Source organism: Prionailurus bengalensis, chromosome A3 (genome assembly GCF_016509475.1).
Source record: "Prionailurus bengalensis isolate Pbe53 chromosome A3, Fcat_Pben_1.1_paternal_pri, whole genome shotgun sequence".
NCBI lineage: Eukaryota > Metazoa > Chordata > Mammalia > Carnivora > Felidae > Prionailurus > Prionailurus bengalensis.
Window position 1 is genome coordinate 90,322,518 of NC_057354.1, and position 19,608 is coordinate 90,342,125.

The 19,608-nt window shown below is 43.0% G+C and overlaps 1 protein-coding gene across 4 annotated transcripts in view; it reads left to right on the forward strand.

Moving 5' to 3' along the window:
* The first annotated feature begins 4,158 nt into the window (after nt 1-4,158).
* Nucleotides 4,159-19,608, forward strand: part of DGUOK (deoxyguanosine kinase) — a 29,250-nt gene continuing 13,800 nt past the window's right edge. The window contains exons 1-2 of one of the 4 annotated variants that reach the window (XM_043603712.1): nt 4,159-4,400; nt 15,371-15,483. In XM_043603712.1, coding sequence (XP_043459647.1) covers nt 4,259-4,400; nt 15,371-15,483 — 255 coding nt within the window. In that variant the 5' untranslated portion in view covers nt 4,159-4,258. The remainder of the gene's footprint in view (nt 4,401-15,370; nt 15,484-19,608) is intronic. The other 3 variants (XM_043603713.1, XM_043603711.1, XM_043603714.1) reach the window with 3 other exon arrangements.

The window sequence follows — 19,608 nt, forward strand, 5'->3', positions numbered from 1 at the left end:
AAGATGCACTCTGGGGCGGGGGGGGGGGGGGGGGGGGGGGGAAGGAGGGAAGGTAAAGTCCCAGGCTTTCCACCTGTGCTGGGAAAGGGCTTCAGTAGTATGAAGGCAGTATTGCAAAGAAAAGCTGCCGGCACTAGCTGTTGGGAGAGAGAGCAAGGGGAAGAGGTCAGAGGGCAGCCATACACACACACGCACACACACACACACACAGGGTCCGAGGAAATGTGGAGCACTGACCATCCCTGCTGCAGAGGAATGCATCAGAATCTCCATGTGGGGAAAGACAGGGAAGCTGACTGGTTGTTCCCCACCCAGTCTTGCCCCACTTCAAGAAGTGCTGTCCTAGAAGTCTTCAGTGGAAGTCAAACTATGGGCTGATAGTGAGGGGGACATGGGTGGGTGACATGGCTTGAGGAGAGATGAAATACATCAGGAAATCAACTAAAGATAAATATAGCAATAATGTCCCAGGCACAGAAGGCCAAGCTGAAGGCAGCCATCACTTACCACGTAATGTGTACTGGGTGGTAACTGTGTGGCGGGAGGTAAGTGCTGCTTGTGGATTATCTTTCTTAACCCTCACCCCTGGCTATCTAACCGCTCCCTAAATGCCTCCTAACCGCTCCCTGAATGCCTCCCTTTATGATTAGGTATATCAGTCAGAGTGCATTCAAGGGAGCAGAGCCACCATGCACATTATGGGAAGAAGGGGTTTATTATAGGAATGAGACTTTACCTGAAGGTGGAAATAGCTGGGGAAGTGAAGTTCTGGAAACAACTGTAGGATGATCAGGAAGGAGACACTAGGGCTTTGAGGACAAGCTGGGATCTCTCTGTGAACTCATCTGTCTGTCACAGTATCTGAAAGACATCTCCCCAGACGATGGCTAAGGCTCCGCCTTCTGAATCTTATACCTGGGCCTCTTTTGGCCGACTCTAACTCAAAGCCCTGTCAGGAGAGGATTCTAGAAGCATACTTCCCGGCTTAACCAAACTGACTTAGCATCATCTAGCACATTAGAAAATCTTTGATGTAAATGAGACTATAACTGACCAGACATCCGAGCAGCAAAAGAAAGTCAGGGTCACATTGGCATATGTTTACCTTCTTATTTTTTGTGGCTATGTTGTAGCATTTTTGTAATATGGGTCTGTATCTATTTGTCACAATAGCACTTACAAACATTTGAAAACAGTAAATCCTTCAGAGCTGTACTCTAAGGACTAGAAAGAGTGCCTGATAACATAGTAGATGCTTGGCAAAAATTGGGTGAAGAAATGGATGCTGAATGACAAGAGTCCGTGTAGTGTAATCAACCTTTATTCATACATCCCAGCAGATATCTGACAAACTCTAGGAGCGTAAAGCGGCCTCATTCCTGTAGACAAGTAGGATGTAATTCTGTTCGCCAAGACACTGCTGCTTTTTGTGTTCTGGCCATCACCTGAGGGGGGATGAAAACACCCTGTTTTCTCCTTCTAGGAGGGACCGATCACTACCTTTTTGGGTGTCTTCCTTGCTCATGATGATCCCTTTAATCACCTTCCTTCTTTATGCACGGGGTGGGGCAAAATACTCATGTTCATTCCATGAGAACTTCATTTGGGGCACAGCTGGGCCAATTAGATTCTCTCTCTTGGGAATTTGGAATTAGGACCAAGAAAGATATGAATCCATGATATAACATAATAACGAACACTACAAAATAAAAGGGAATAGAGGGGTCATCACTGATACTGGGACAACTGACAGGCAATTTAGGCCATTTTAGTTTTTTTACTTATAGTGAACACCAAAGAAATTTGAAAGCTTTTTAAAAGCAAGGAACAGAATGAGAGAAAATATTCATAAAGGAGTTTATATCCAGAATGAACAAAGAACAGTAAGTAAAAGACAGATAGCCAATAGAAAAGTGGGCACGGGACTTGACTAGGTCCTCCAAAACAGAAGTTACCGATATAGCCAATAAACATAGGAAAGAGTGTTTCACTTCGTAAATCATCGGGAGAATGCAGGTGAAAACTATCTACAGCATATTGGACAAAATGAAAAAGCTGACAATACCAACTGTTGTTAAGAATATAGGATGACCAAAAAAAAGAATATAGGATGACCACAGTGCTCACCCATGATGGTGCGAGTCGATTAGGACAAACACTATAAAAACTATCTACTATTTGGGAATATTTACTAATGCTGAACATACAAATAACCTATCACATAGCAATTCCACTCACAGGTATTACCCAAGAAGACTGCATGCTTAACTTCACCAAAAGACATATTCAAGAATATTCATAGCAACCCTATTATTAATAGCCCAAATCTAGAAACTCATAAATGTCCATCGATAGTAGAATGGAGAAAATACATAGTGGTATAGTGACATATTGGAATACCACACAGAAATGAGAATGAACTACAGTTACATATATAGCATGGATAAATCTCATAGATACTAGGTTGAATAAAAGAAATACTATATGATTCCATTTATCTAAAAAACAGGCAAAACTATTGTCTGCTCTTAGAAGTCAGGCTATGGATTATTTGGGGTGGGTAGTAACTGGCAGGGCAAATGGATTCAGGAGATACTAGCAATGCTCTATTTCTTTATCTGAATCCAAGGAACATTTTCAGTTTGTGAGAAATTCATTAAACTGTACACTTATGATGCATGCGCTTTTCTTTACTACTTATTACACTTTACTATCAAGTCTAAAAAAATTATAACTTTTAGGAACACGTTAGTTGCCTGTCTGCACCTAAAGTGGCCGACAACATCGTCATTTAACTTTCCCGATATCCCAGATGGCAGTGAGGGGAGGGAAATCTTGGGGGCTCAGAGAGCCTCTCAAACTTGTTTGGATGAATATTTTCCAAGTCTGAGTTTACATAGCTAAAGAAATGTAAGCAATAATTTGACACGGAGGTGCCTGTGAGAGTAGGAGCAGAGGATGGGACTGACTTTGGCTGTTCCCGTATCTATCAGTGCTCCATCCAGGTTATCCTAAATAAATTTATAATCTATATTTAAAAATAATGTGCTTAATAAATGAACATCACTTCAATCATCTCATATAAACATCAGTATAAGAAAAGGTCCCGTGCTTGCTATGCAAGACAGGTGTCCCAGCCACGAACCCTTCCCCAACCCCTCGCAATCTGATCCCCATTTCCTAAAACCTCCCCCCTCTAAGGTGTTGCCTGAGGGCCGTTTTAACTGTTGGACTCCTGGTTTGACTCTTGTGGTTTCAACGATGGAAAGTGGAAATACCCTCTGACAACATTTCATAACTCGTTAGTTCTGAGGTCGTTATGACAACGGGGTGGTGGTGGCAGGACAAAGCCAGTCAAGGCCTCACCGGGTGGCAGCAGCTCAGAACTGTCCCTGACCCTCCACAGAGCACAGGTCTCCACCCACGGCAAGACTCCAGGTTTATACACCAGCCAAGTCTCTCTCTACTCTGGCTCTGCTCATCCTTTTACAAATCCCACTCAGATTCCCCACCGCCCCACGCTGGCCTGCAGCTCACCCTCGCAGTGGTTCACACCCACAGAGCCCAATCTACGGTTTAAACGAGTTCCACTCACATCCTGAGCCTCCACCCACTTTATCCTAATGGGATTTTTGGCTGCTGTGCAAATCGACAGAGTGAACGTTTATTTCATTCAAGAGACAAAATACGAGGTGGGATGTAATGAGCTAATTTGTTGACTTATTCAGTCATGTGCCAGCATTGTGCTGCGCGTCACCGTGAATGGGAAAAAGTTAACTTGTGTACATCATCAGATTGCGTCATTTTCCTGCTTAAAATAGTCCAATTTCTACCCAAGTTAGAATAAAAAGCAAACACCTGGAAAAGCCTCGTTTAAAATTACAATTACTTTGTCTTTAGTTATGACTTATTTGAAAGTTACACAAAAATACAAAGGTGAGGAGCTTGCTGAGCGTATGTCTCTTTCACAATGTTGCTCTTCCGACAAACAGCGAGACGGCGAGCCTCCCAGACAACTGCAGTTACTAACGCTCCCGCACCCCCGCACTAGAAGTCTTTTCCACCTAGCGTTGCTTTGCTACAAATTTCGCGAGAACACAGGGGTCCCTTCGGCCCCTCCCCGCGCGGCCAGCTGAACTCCACCCACTTCTTGCCCGGCGATCTCCTGACGTCATAGGCGCGCCGGAGCGTTTGCACAGCGGAGCCGGGGGCGGAAGTGCTCTCCGCGGAAGTGATAATTGCGCGAGTCGTGGGTGGGATGACCGCGGGTCAGCTCCTTCGAAGGCTGTTGCGAACACCTTCCAGTTCCATGGCTCAGAGCCGAATCGGTGGCGTGGCCCCCTCCAGGGGCATGCACGCGAAGCGCGGGCCTCGAAAGCTCTCCATCGAAGGAAATATTGGTAAGGGCCGGAAAGTGGCTGCCAAGCCTTTGCCTCCCCCGAGCTGGTGCCCGAAAGGCTGGGAAAGGGAGCTGGGCCAAGACCACCCTGCCCCCGCGATCTGATGTGACGGGGCCTTTCCCTTCCCAAAGAGGCCTCTTTGATTTTTAGGATGTCAGGCCTCAGTACTCTCCCACAGTCACGAAGTCCGTAGATAGCCAGGAGTTCCACCAGCTTGTTCTGATCGCTATGAATGCGACAAGGAGCAGGGTGTAATTTCTTTTGTTCTCCTAAAATAGGGATGTCGGATTTGGGGGGGGGGGGGTGAAGTGCCATTTAAAATAGGATTTCAGATTTTAGTGTGTGTGTGTGTGTCCTATGCAATATTTGGGACATGCATTAGAAAAAATTATTATCTATCTACAATTAAAATTTACTGGCGTCCTGTATTTTATCTGGTAGCCCTACCCTGAGAGTTCTTAAAGTTCAGTCATTCAGATACCACTTACAGTAATTTTGCCATGTCTCTCTTCTAGTCCCATATAATTTAACATTTTTCTTAGAAGAAACTCACTTTTTAAACTTAAAACATGTTTTAAAAGTAACTGTTACAAGAGTAGAGACCCGGTATGTTAGATAAAAAGGAACCAAAAAAACCAAATGAAAGCATAACACTTCGGTTTTTTTTTTTTTAATGTTTATTTATTATTGAGAGAGAGCATGAGCAGGGGAGGGACAGAGAGAGAGGGAGACATAGAATCCGAAGCAGGCTCCAGGCTCTGAGCTGTCAGCACAGAGCCTGACGCGGGGCTCGAATGCACAAACTGAGATCATGACCTGAGCCGAAGTCGGGCGCTTAACCGACTGAGCCACTCAGGCGCCCCTGCTTCAGTTTAACGTTATTAAGTTCTGACTTGATGCTTTTACCTGCTGAGGTGCTGAATAAGTGTTGAAAATTGAAGACAGCCTAGAAGCCAACTGAGAATTTCTCATTTTATTCATTCGACAAATAACCCTTTGAGCAACTTCCATATGCTAACACTGTTCTTAACCCTGAGGATATAGCACTGAACAGAACAAATAAAAATCTCTGCTCTCACGGAACTCTAGTAGAGGTAAATAATAAACAGTATGAATTAAGTAAACAATATATTAGATAGTAATGAATGTGATGGGAGAAAATTCAGGGGTGAGAGATTGAGGGAGGTTGCAGTTTTAAATAGGTTCGTCAAGACAGGCCTCACTGAGAGGTGACATTGAAGCAACAACCAGAAGAAAGCGATGAAACCATGTGGATAACTGGGAGACTCTTCCACGCAGAGGGAAGACCAGGTGTAAAGGCCCTAAGGTGGATAGCGTGTTCAGGGAACAAGAAGAAAGCTGTTGTGGCTGGAGTGGAGTAAGCAAGGGGGAGAATGGGAGGAGATGAGGTCCAAAGGTAACGGGTGGCTGGATTGCATAGGCCTTGTAGTCCGTGTTGGACTTCTACTTGCCACTGGAAAAGATTTGCGCTGTCACGTGACATGATTTGACTTAAATTATAAGAAGGTGACTTTAGCTGATATGTTGAAAGTAGGGGTCAGGTGGTTATTGCAATGGTGAGTTGCAGTGAGTTCGAGCAGGGTGGTGACCGTGGAGGTGGTAAGAAGCAGTTGGATTCCAGTTACATTTTAAGGCAGGGCAAACTGGATTTAGTAGCAGATGTGGATGGAGTGTGAGGTAAAGAGAGGTCCGTGATCACTCCAATCATTTTGGCCTGAGCAACTCGAAAAATGGGAGTTCCAAATTTTCATAAATGGGAGAAGAATGAGAAGAACAGACTGAGCACAGAGGATGGTTTCAAGATTTCACCTTTAGTCGTGTTAGGTTTTTGTATGCTTGGTAGACGTCTGAGTGGAGGTGTTGAAGAGGCAGTTTGATATATACGTCTGGAGTTCAGAGTCTCCCTGGACTGGAGGTATAAATGTAGATGGCATTTGAAGCCAGGAGACCTTGTTGTGTTGATGGAAAGGACTAAGCCATGGGGCAGTTAGATGGAAGAAGGAATCAGGCAAAAGAAACTGAGAAGGAATGAGCACTGAGGTAGGAGAAAAACCGGAAGAGAATGATATCTTGGAAGCAAAGTGAAGAAGGTGTTTGGGGAGTGGGAATGTTCAACTGTGTAATGCTGTTTAGGTAATGGAGCTTTTTGGTGAACTTCAGAAGAACGGTTTTTAGGGGCAGTAGGGGTGAAAGTCTGATTGGCATAGGTTCAAGGAGAATGGGAGGTGACAATGGATTCAGACAACTACAAGTTTTCCTAGAAAGGGGAGACATGGGGTGGTAGCTGAAATGGGAGGAAGGTTTGAGGGGGTTGTTTCCAGTTTTTTCTTTTTGTAAGAGGTATTGGATCATATTTTTAAGCTGGTGGAAATGGTCTAGTAGAGAGGGCAAAAAAATTCGTGAAGCAGGAGACAGGATATAATTACCGGAGTGATTTTAGTAAGCAAGGAGTGGAATCTCTTGCCGAAGTGGAGAGAGGTTGGCCTAAGCTAGGAGCAGAGTTTATCCCTAGGAACAGTGTGCGTGGCAACATAAATGAGTACTGACTCAAGGAGGTGTGGTGGGAACTTGGGGAAGGTCTTTTGGTTGTTTCCTCAGTGAAACGGGAAGAAGGGTCAGCTAAGCAGAGTGGGTGTGAGGAGAGAGGAAAGACATGAATTAGTCTAGTGAGTGAGCAAGAGAAATGTAGAGAGTTGCTAGGCAGCATTAAGGACCCACTTGGACTTAGTGGTCATGGGTTTAAAGTGAGATCAGTCACCACATCTGTGTGTGTTTCTGCAGCCAAATCAGAAACATCAAAAAGATTGAGAAGGGAGGGTCCTGATGGTGTTCAAGATGTTCTGCCTTTGGGAAACATGCCTCTAAGGGAAGCTCTGTTCTCAGAGCCCACAGAGGTACCAAAGTACTTCACAAAAGAAGTACTTGGACAGGCCATTAGGTGAAGTTTGGTTTTCCTGACCAATTTTCCTGACCTTTGCGTCTTAACCTTTGTAGATGGATATGCTTCTGCCTTGGTTTCTCTTGAACCAAGACTTACCGAATATGTGCTATGAGGGTAGACTCACATGTGATACAATTCCTGTCCTTTAAGAAGCTCATAGCCGGGTGGGAGGAGCAGACTTCTAAACATCATTCCTGTACCATGTGATGAGTGCCATGCTTGCTTGGGCATGGAAACTCAGAATCTCTGGGGTAGGAATTCCCAAGGGGGAGATGAGAAAGGAATGTTCCAGGTACAGCAGGTAACACTTGCCAAGGCAAAGCCTGAAGAAACATGCAGTGTTAATAACAGGGGTGTACCTGTGTGGCAGAACAAGAGGGTGGAAGGGTAGACTTGCCAGATGTTGAACAACCTTGTGGACCATGCTAGTAGAGGGACCATGCGGGGGCGGGGGCTGAAGATTTGAGGCCGGTATGTGTCACAACCAGATTAATTTTAAGACAGAAATTGGCCAGAATGAACAAATAGGAAGGTCCATAAGACAGGCACTTTCTTTATATGTCTTGTTTGCTGCAGTACCCATAGTGTCTTGTATCATTGCTCTGAGTGAATGAGCAGGAACAGAATTGGTAGCTAGACTGGTTTTGTGGCTGTTGTTGTAGTAGTGGGAGTGTGGGAAGATGCCGGCCTGGACAGAGGGAATGGAAGGACGGAGAAGAATGGAGTCATTTGAGAGAGATTCTTAGAAGTGAGATTGACAGGACTAGGTGGCCACTTCTAGTATAGAAGATGACAGTGAGGCTTTTAGTTTGGACACTGACTGGCAACTGAAGATGGGAATAAAGGAAGAGGAAGTCTGGGGAGGTAAGAGTGATATGTTTAGTTATCAGGTCCCTCTGAGGCATACAGAGATAGATGTTCTGGGGTAGATTAGGACATGTGCCTGAAATCCAGAGGGATGGGACTGAGCTTTCAGGTATGGAAGTTGTTGATGGTGGGGGTAGCTGTTGAAGCCTTGGAAGTGGATGCACTTGCCCAAGGAAAGTGTGACTAATGACCAGTGGACTGGGGGACCCTGATCTGGCTGTTTCTGGTTTTACCTCCTACAACTCTTCCATCACCCCACACAGCCTGGTGACTGTCCTCAGGCGGAATTAGTCACTGCCTCCTCTGTGTGCTCCCGTAACATTTTGTACCCACAAATGCTGCAGCACTTGACTTCTTCTGTTGAGACCTTCCCTGGGTTGGCTGCTTAGTGTTTTGCTCATCTTGGCATCACCAGCACTTAACCCCTGCCTGACCCATTGTATTCTTTCAGTGTTGACCACATGTTTGGCTCCTGTGCTTTGACATCCACGTGAAAGGTCGTCACTGGTGCCCACGGAAGGAATATGTCAAACTGCTTTACAATCCTAGTCAGGACTGAGCTTGTTCTCTAATCACAGGTGGCATCCCCAAGTGAATGAGTACCCATCCAGGAAACCTGAATAGAGGAAGGGAAACCCTTGTCCTGACTGAAGTTAGATATGTTTAGAGGGGCTTTTCTAGTAGTCCTGCTGCTCCAAGTCTTGTTGATCTGATCCTGTAAGTGCAGACACCCTGCTCATGTGTCTGGTATGAGCTGTGAAGCCATCTGCCATGTGTGATGGAACGTCAGAAACTTGGTGCCTGAACAATGCCTGAAAATCTAAGAAATACTTAGCCTATCTTCTAAGTGTATTCATGGCTACGGTATATTATTGCCTCCCAAAGCCAGTTATTTTGTAATTACAAACCTCAGTTGAACAAAGGACTACCATATGAAATACTGGCAGTGAGTGATCTCAGACCATTCTCACTTTGGTTTTCAAAGACCCAACCAAAGCAGAAGAAACTTTATCACTTTTACAGTCTAGAGGCTTGTATATAAAGCAGCGGAGAGAGCTTCCCTAATAGCATGTTTCCTGCATTCTAACATCACTAATGCTCATCTTTTGCTTTTATTGCGTGTAAACAACTGGGCAAAGAATCCTAGCGGAAAAGAGACTATTTATTCTAAACGTTCTATATTGGAGCGTTTGTTTCTGTGATTCGCCTCGTTCCATCCATCTCCATTCCTAGGACCTGGCTAGGTACTCAGGATGCAAAGGGAACAAGGCCAGTCTGTGTCTTCAAAAAGCAAGTGGAGAGAGTGATGGGTCAACAAATAATTATAATGTAATACCTTGGTACATCAGAGAAGGCAGTAATTAGCTCTGCCTCCGGGTGACGTGGAGCTGGAGAGAGTTCAGGAGAGTTTCACGGAGGAGGAGGGAGTGAAAGGATGAATCCTGTGGTGGGCAAAGTGGGGGAGGAAGGTGTTCCAGACCAGTGAGGGTCTCATGCTGAACAGAGCGGTTTGGATTGTTGGGATTGTTTGCTGGGAGCTGTGAGCAACTTTTTTTTGGTAAACATAGTTTTCCCTAGGAAAAACATTAAAAGGAATGAGGGCAAAAATGTATTATGTTTCTTTTAAGCCTGCTGAGTGATTTTTGTTACGTTTGCCCAGTGTGCTTTTAGGCTCAGAGCCTTTCTGAACCTAGGTACTTGGTTTCACGGGTGGATTATGAACTTTTTGAGGGCAGGATCTCAGCCTAATTCATTTTATAGTACCTACTAGTTAGTAGCGATTCCATAAACATCTCATAAACATCTGGTGAGCCAGTGAGTGAGAGATGAATGTGGCATCACATGCAGTTCCTGAAGTAAAGGCTTTCAATTTTCTTTGGAAGACTTTTGTGTTTAAGATAGACAGTTTTATATATATTGCCTTTGTTTGCTTTTTGGTAAAAGGTTTCAGAATTGGATTTTTGCCATGTTTTTCATTTTGTTCAGGAGAGGAAAATGCTTGGAGGTGATGGTATGTTTAAGAGGCTCACATGAAATACAGCTGTATTAAATTTAAAATAATACATTATTTTGGACATTACACTCTGACTGCTAGGTTTTAGCAGAATGTAGCAATAGCAGGCATCATAGTTTATAGAAAAACTTGTGGAAGAGAAAAAGGAAAAGATGGACATTAGCAAGAGAACTCTTTGGTGCAGCTTGTGGAATGACAGTCTTGGTGCTAATAAAAATCAACATGTTGAACTAATACACTCTAAAGAAAGTACCTTCCCCCCTTTTTCAAGTCATGGCGCATATAGTAAAGTTCAGTAATAGCCAAGGCCTGAAGGGAAGGTTTGATTCTGCGATCTGATACCTCCCAAATTTCATGATATTAAAGAGTATATTGAAAGATAACAGTGAACCTGGGATCCAACTATCGTGATGATGATATCATAAGAAGCTGGTGCTCTGCACAGAGACCGGACAAAGGGAGGACTTTTTCTTGTTTGCCCAGTGTTGCATAAAGAGGAATGGCTTTTGGTGGACATGAGTGTTCTGCTTGCTAGGAGAAGGCCAGTGTAGCAGGAAAGAAGCAGATGTCACCACTCTTATGAAGCCCCTGGAACACTTTAAAACATTTGTCTTGGGGCGCCTGGGTGGCGCAGTCGGTTAAGCGTCCGACTTCAGCCAAGTCACGATCTCGTGGTCTGTGAGTTCGAGCCCCGCGTCAGGCTCTGGGCTGATGGCTCAGAGCCTGGAGCCTGTTTCCGATTCTGTGTCTCCCTCTCTCTCTGCCCCTCCCCCGTTCATGCTCTGTCTCTCTCTGTCCCAAAAATAAATAAAAAACGTTGAAAAAAAATTAAAAAAAAAAACAAAACACAAAACATTGGTCTTAAAAAAAAAAAAAAAAAGCTAACACAACCAAAACCCCAGCAGGAAGAAGAAAACCTGTTATGATTAGGTATTATATCCCTAAAAAAAAGTTATGTTGTGTGTGCTTTTAAAATAAATATATAACTGAATTATCTTTTAAAATTATTCCATATTTGTGGCCTATGCCTGGCACAGCTGAGTTCCATTAGAACACGGTTTTAAGAACTACTGCCCTATGGCAAATGACCCCGGCTCTCTGAGCCCTAGAGCAACATGGATGGCACAGCTCTTAGGACCTGCCACCACCATTTACTGTCATTCTTTGCTGAAGCCAGCTTCTGATTACTCAACTGACTTTCCAGAAGCTTTCGAACGGGCATTGGGGTGCAGGGTAGAGCTGTTGCCCTGGTGTAATTATTCCAGTAATTGGAACTGTAGATTTCCCATTACATCAAATTTGTTGCCATTCTGGGTTTTGTGTGCTTAAATGGCCTGAGTCGATTCCTCAGAGTCCTGACTGCCCTTAGATGAACTAATAGTGTCTGATCTCAGAGGTGAAGTTGACATTTTCTAACCCTGAGGGCCCTTCCTGTCCATCTGCAATAGTTTTTTAGATTGTTTTTAACGTTTAAAGCATTTAATTCTAACAGTCACTTAATCCCAGCCATCTCAATTACCTTAATCTTTTCCTGTTAATTAAAATAGCTTTTCACTGATAGGTAGGAACCATGTTCTAGATTTAATCAACAACCTGCAATCTAAATATTGACCATCTATGCCAAATATTTTAAACTAGAGACTTTTTAGGGCAGTCAGACATCTGATAATATATAATAAACTCAACCAATTTGTAATTCCTGTCAGTCTCTTAGGTACTTCATGATAAGCCTGTAGGCTTTTATTCAGTAGTCTGGTATGTGGTTTTAGAACCTATATTAAAAAAAAAAAAAAAAAAAAAAAACTACCTCTGTTGATTTTGAACAGATTGTAATGGACAGCAACCTCAAATATAAGTATGCATCAGGATCACTTTGGGGCATACTTATAAATGTGGATTCCTGGGTCCCAACCCCAGAGAGTCAGGTCCTGTTAGGAAACCAAAAGTAAGACCCATGAAGCAATCAAAACAATTGAATGCTAAACATACTTTTTTTTTTTTTAATTTTTTTAATGTTTATTTACTTTTGACAGAGAGAGAGAGCGTGAGCATGGGAGGGGCAGAGAGAGAGGGAGACACAGAATCTGAAGCAGGCTCCGGGCTCTGAACTGTCAGCACAGAGCCCGACGCGGAGCCCAAACTCCCGAGCTGTGAGATCATGACCTGAGCCAAAGTCGGACGCTCAACCGACTGAGCCACCCAGGCGCCCCAAACATATTTTAAGCAGTTAATAAATATTTCTTATTTGATTCAATTGCCCCATGCGGTAGAAATTCCATGTGAACTAGAGACATTCTGAACCCATGGAAGAGGTGGGGCCTTGGCCTTGGTAGGGGAAAGGATTTAGACACAGGCCTGGAAGAGCAGGGGAAGGCATTTATTCACTGAAGTGTGGGAAGAGCAGAGGCTGGGCGGATGTGCAAAGGCACGCATGGGCTGGGTGGAGGTGGAACTGAGAGATGAGCGTGACTGTACAGAACGCACAGGTTCATGATGTTTGTTCTTACCCTGTGTTGTTCAGACAGGAGTTGGAGTGGTGTGTAATCGATGGCACATATTGGATGTGTGGGCTCTTCAGTAACCCTGGGTGGCTGATAGAATTGACTTGAAGGGCACCTCCCTTCCTTCTCTTGGTTCCATTAAGTGTTTCACTCAGTCAGATCATTATGCTGGTGTGTGGTTCCAGTTCCACTCTGTGTGCCCTAGAGGAGCCCCATCTTCTACCTGCAGAAACAGAATTACAATTGCAGTGACAGATTCTTACCCAGAAGGCCAGACCAAGGGTAAAGGATGATTAGCTGATCTAGCTCAGAGGAGTCAGGGTCTGGAAAAGCTTCGTGCAGGAAGTACATCTGAGCAGAATCTTGAAAATTGAGTAGCGGGTTGACCAGGTGAGGGGAGAAGATGCTCCAGGAAATGGGAGCACATTTGCAAACTCCCATTTGCAGGGAAGAACATGGCATGATTGGAGTTTGGTCAGCAGGAGCTCAGGGTGCCTGAAGGAAGCCGAGGCCAGAGAGGTATATGCAGATGTTATGTCTCGTAGACCATGCTAAAGGGTTGGATTTTTGTCACAAAAGCAATAGGGAGCTGGTAGAGGGTTTTAAGCAGTGTTATTTTGTGTTCAGTGTGGCTGCAGTATGGATGATAGGTTGAAGAGGGCAATGCCAGAGTCAGAGAGGCAAGAGATGAGAGCCTGATCTTGAGCTTGGAGGTGGGAATGGAGAGAAAAGGAGGGATGGGGAAATTTTAGAAGGCAAGTGCAAAAGGACTTGGTGGCTACTTGAGGTTTGGCAGAGGAGGGACAAGCCCTGACAGTGAGTGGATGCTGCTGCCATACCCGGGTCCAGGATATGGGAAGAAAGTCATTTTGATGGGGATGATGATGACTTCATGTAGGGAGCAGACTGATTTTGAGGTATTTGTGGGACATCCAAGCGGAGGTGTCTGGAGCTCAGGAAGGTATAGGCCAGACATTGGTGTAAATGGAAAAAGATAATTTGTTGTACTAGGTTGGTTTCATCTCCAGAGTATTTCTCAAAAGCAACCACAACTTTCCACGTCCTCTGCCATCCCTTGGTTCAGGCTACTATTATATTCTAATTTGTGTGGCTACTTCTGTTAGCAGTCTGTTCTTTTTTTTTTTTTTAATTTTTTTTAACGTTTATTTATTTTTGAGACAGAGAGAGAGCATGAACAGGGGAGGGGCAGAGAGAGGGAGACACAGAATCGGAAGCAGGCTCCAGGCTCCGAGCCATCAGCCCAGAGCCCGACGCGGGGCTCGAACTCACGGACTGTGAGATCATGACCTGAGTCAAAGTCGGACGCTTAACCGACTGAGCCACCCAGACGCCCCGTTAGCGGTCTGTTCTTACACACCTGGCAGAGTGATCTTTTAAAAATGAGATGGAATCTGGGACACCTGGGTGGCTCAGTTGGTTGCGCGTCCAACGTCGGCCCAAGTCACGATCTCACGGTCTGTGAGTTTGAGCTCCACGTTGGGCTCTGTGCTGTCAACTGAGAGCCTGGAGCCCGCTTCAGATTCTGTCTCTCTCCCTCTCTCTCTCTCTCTCTCTCTCTCTCTCTCTCTGCCCCTCCCCCGCTCATTCTCCCTCTCCATCTCTCTCTCTCTGAAAAAAAAAAAGAAAAATAAATAAAAAATGAGATGGAATCTTTTCATTTCTTGCTTAAAATACGTTGCCACAGATTTCCCATTGCTCTTAGAATAGATTTGAACTTCTTACCATGCTACGAGGTCTTGCCTGATCTGGTCCAGCCTGCCTACCTGCTCCTCCAAACATCTTGAGCCTTTGCTTGACCATGTCTCTTCTAGGCCACAGGCTTCTCTTCTGTCTTGTCGTACACCAGGTCCCCCCACACCCCCCAGCCCTTGCTTATGCGGCTCCCTTTCCCTGAAATACCCTTCCCCCATCCTCGGCCTGACTAACTCCTCACCTTTCAGCTCTTCCCTCAGAGAACATTTTCTTCAGAGGAACCTTCCCTGGTCTCCTGTGCTGTATTAGAGCCGTCCTGCGTTTTTCTTTCCTACCACTCAATGCCATTTGTTATTGGTTACTTCCGTGTTTGTTTAGTGTCTCCCGAGAAAGCTCTGTGAGGGCAGAATCCATCCTATGTTTTGTTCATCACTGTACCCCAGTGCCAGATAGTCCTGAGCCCATAGTAAGCACTCCGGTAAATACTGATTAGGTTTGTTGAGCGAATGAGGGTCATAATTTTAATTTTCTTTCTTGAAAAACTTGCAGTTTTTACAGTCACAGAATATGATTCACGCATTACAACTTAAGTAGCTGATTTCATCTACTTCTGGTAGTCTTACATTTTTCAAGGTTATTAAATAGTTTGCCTCTGGGAGGTTGAAGCATTAAAACTGCAAGTCATATCTGAAGGGTATTTGTCTTCCCTAATGCCTCTATTCCTTATGGCGACTCCGGTTAGCAGGGCCTGACCTATCCATCGGCCGTCGGACAGTCGTATGGCACTGAGTTTTGAAATTGGGAAACCTGGTGCTTGTTGCCTTAAGTTGGGTCTTTGTGGCAGAGTTTAGTAGCAGCTTCTCCTTCAGCCCTCATTTGGGAAGTGTCCCAATACGTGCTGTTTGCGTTGCAGCTGTGGGAAAGTCCACCTTTGTGAAGTTACTCACGGAAACTTACCCAGAGTGGCACATAGCTACAGAACCTGTAGCAACATGGCAGAATGTCCAGGCCGCTGGCACCCAAAAAGTAAGTTTTGAGTTGTGGTGGGTAGTTGGCAGGCATGGGTGAATAAACTCATTGTAATAATCTAATTTGCTCTGAGTTGGTGAAATAGCCCAGTTTGAGTCTCTGTTTTAAAATACTTTCACTCCAGAAAGCAGACCGCATGTGCCAGAGAGGATATGACTTGTTTGAATATGTTTAGTTTTGATTTTTGTGGTTTTTACATGTCTACATAAGTGACTGCCTCTGTTCTTTGTGGTTTCCCAAAGCATGTCCAGCCATCCTGGCTTTGTCATTCCTACCCTTAAGTGTATTACTGAAGCTGGCCATCAGGATTATTAATAGTTAATTATAGTGATCTTAACTTATTTATGAAGTCTGAGAAATTGGAAGGGACTTAGCGAACATCTTGTCACACTCTGAGTCGATGCAGAAGTAATAGCTGACGTTTATAAGGCACACTCTGCCACTTACCATGCCAAGTGTGGTGCATTTCACTTATGCCTCGTGGCCTAGGGCCCAGTGTCACGTCTGCTGCTTTGGGAGAGGCCGTAGGTTTGGTTGCAACACCAGCCACATCAGTGTGAGTAGGGAAGGACCAAGTTAGACGTGAACCTCAGAGGTAGCCGAGGGAATGGCACCACCTTGCCTCAGTCTCCACACACTCCTCCCACAGCCACCGGGAACATTCGCCGAGCAGCTTGTTCTGGGTTTTAACAACTCTAATTGTTAGAAAGTTCTTGTATGAGCCACTTTGCATCCCTGTGACTCTGACTCATTGATTCAAGTTCTGCCTCTTAAGTGTTTTGACTTTCCCACATGATAACGCTTCATATAGTTGAAGGTAATGATTTGTTTGCTCTTTCTCTTCCGTGAGTCTTTCAAGCCAAACACCATTTTCCTCCAGACTCTTCCTCATTCCGAAGTAACTTTGTCTAGGCGATAAGCTCCACTTTGTTAGTTTTCTGGTTAGAATTTACTAAAAGTTGTACTCTAAATGGTAAAATATATCATAGAACTTGTTTCAGGTGCCATTTTTCTGTTATTCGAACTCAGAATTGTATTACCTCTTTAGGCAGGCACTTCATGCTTATTGTGGATATATGTTTTTTAAATTGCCTCTTCCTGTGTGTGTGTGTGGGGGGAGAGTATTTATGAAATTAGCTTTCCATTTAGAAAATAAATTACCTATCTTTTTCTGAGTATGCCGCAGGTCACCTGTTACAGGGATTTAAAAAATACATCCACAAATCGGTGGATGAGCTTTCCTTTGAGAGGTAGACCCAAATTTTCTCCTTGAGTGTGGGCTGGACTTAGGGACTTGCTTCTGATGAATAGAATATAGCAGGAATACAGTGGGACTTTCTAAGGTAGACCATAAAAGACATTGTATTTTCCACTTTGTTCTGTCTTGATCACTTTTGGCTCTGGGGGGTGCCGGCTGCCATGTCACGAAGCAGCCTTGTCTGTGAAGAGGCCCATGAAGCAAGGGATGATTGAGTCCTCCTGCCAACAGAGTGTGAGTGAGTCTTCTTAGAAGTGGATTGATCCTTCAGCCCCAGTGAAGTCTTCAGATGACTGGCCTCCACCAACATCCTGACGGAAACTTTTCGAGAAACTCCAAGGCAGAACCAGGCAGATAAGCTGTGCCCCAATTCCTTGCCCGTAGAAACTGAGATAATGAACATTCTTTTTGTTTAAGCCACCAGACTTTGGCACAGTTTGTTGTGCAGCAGTAGAAAATTAATACTCACGTAGTCCCATTATCCAGAGGGAAATAGTTAACATTTTTGTTCTTTTAGATTTCTTTCTAAAGAGGAGAAAATGTATATATTTATATACACCTATGTTAATATGTTAATACACCTATGTTAATGTATTAAAACATACATACATTTCCTTTTTTTTAAGCAAAAATTGTAATTGTTACCTGCATGGTTTTGATATACAAGGTCTTCCTTTCATAGTCATTTTAATGATCGCAGTTTACTGCATAATATCATAATTAAAATACTTAATTTAATACATAATATTACATGTATTAATTTCTTCCTGTTATAAGCAGTGTTACAATGATGAATATCCTTGTAGCTACATCTTTTTTTCTTTTTAATAGCTAAATTTTGTGCACTTTTGTGTTTTCTTAGGATAATCTGCAATTGGAATTTTGATGTCCAGAAATTACACATCTTGTTGACACTTGTTATATATACTTTACAGAATTTTCCTACAGAAAAGTTGTACTACTCTCCCCATACTTTTGGCGACACTGGCTGTTACTGTTTTTCATCCTTTCTAATATGAGGGACAAGAAAATGGTGTGTTACTTTGTTTTACATTTCTTTGATTACCAATGAATTCAACATCTTTTTTATGTTATCAGTCATTTATTACTATTCTTTAGTGAATTGTCTATTCAGACCTCTTGCTTTTCTTTTTCCTATTGAGATCTTCACGTTTTTGTAATGGCTTCATAAGAACTCACTGTATGTTAAGTATCTCAACTCTGTCCTATATTGCTGATACTTTCCCCAGTTTGTCATTTTTCTTCTATCTTTATATATGATGTGTTTTGCCATATAATGCTTTTAAGTTTTTATGTAATAAAATCTTCTTGTAATTACTGCGTTTGATGTTAAAGTTTAAAAAGGCCGCAATCTGAGATTATAAAAATCTGTGCCTATGTTTCTATCTCTTGCTTTTATGGTTTTATTTTGCTCTCTGTGTGACTTTAAAAGTTATAGGAGGCTAATATTCCCCAAGTCGTTATTTACTTTTCATAATAGTATTCTTGTTTAGTTTATTCCGAGTGGTTATATATTTTCTTATTATTGTGACTAGGATCTGTTTTCCCATCATCTTTTTCAAAGTTATTACTGTTTTGAAGGAAAGCAGTTAACCGTATTTGTCTCATGTGACTTAATTTTTGTAACATTATTGTTTTTTTTTTCTTTGCTTTATCTGCTTGAGGTTTAAGAAAATAATAGTTTTCTCTAAAAACTGATCATTTGGGGGCGCCTGGGTGGCGCAGTCGGTTAAGCGTTCGACTTCAGCCAGGTCACGATCTCGCGGTCCCGGAGTTCGAGCCCCGCGTCAGGCTCTGGGCTGATGGCTCAGAGCCTGGAGCCTGTTTCCGATTCTGTGTCTCCCTCTCTCTCTGCCCCTCCCCCGTTCATGCTCTGTCTCTCTCTGTCCCAAAAATAAAATAAACGTTGAAAAAAAAAAAATTAAAAAAAAAAAATAAAAACTGATCATTTGTAAGAGTTAAGAGTTCTCCGATATCCATACTTCTGTTTTCTTTTATTGGGTAGAAGTTCCAGAACAATACTAACTGTAACAGCAGTGACAGTTAGTTAGCCTTATCTTGTTTTGTCTTTAATGAAACTACATCTGACGCATCAGTGTTCAGTTCCGTGATTGTTAATTGTTTCAGTAGATCATGTGCGGCAAGTGCCCTTCTAATTACTAGGATAGTAACATTTTCCTCAGGATCAGATGTTGAATTTTCATCAAAAGCCCTTTTAGTACCTAGTGAGATAATCATGGGGTTTTTCTTTTTTTAATCTCTTAGTAGTAGTCAATAGATTTGATAGTGGTGCCGTTTGTACATTCTAGAATGAACCCTTTTGATCATGGTATACTGTCCCATTAATTTGCTACTAGGTTGTTTGAAATTTTGCACATATATATATATATATATATTTAATTGGAATTGCTATTTTTTAACAGGTTTTACCATCAGGGTTATGAATGAATTGAGAAGTTTTATACTGTTTTAGCATAGGAATTATCTATTCTTTGAAGGTACGATAGAAATCATTTTTTAAATAATATGGATCCAGTGCTGTTTGGGGGGTAGAGTTACTGGACAACTGTTTCTTTCTCAATTATTATTCAGAGTTTGTGTTGTTTTAGGTATTTTTCTTTCAAATAGGATTTTTAGTTTTTACCCAGTGTTAGGGTTTGCCTTTCCTGGGTATTTTCTCTCTTCTATCACCTTATTTTATGCTTTCATCTTTTTTTTTTCCTTTTTGCTATATTTAATATTCTCTTTCATTTTTCTCCCCTTTATTCACATGAGAAACATACCGTTTTTATCCCAACAGTGGAAACGTTTAAATTAAAAACGTACATGTGCTGCTGAGCCTG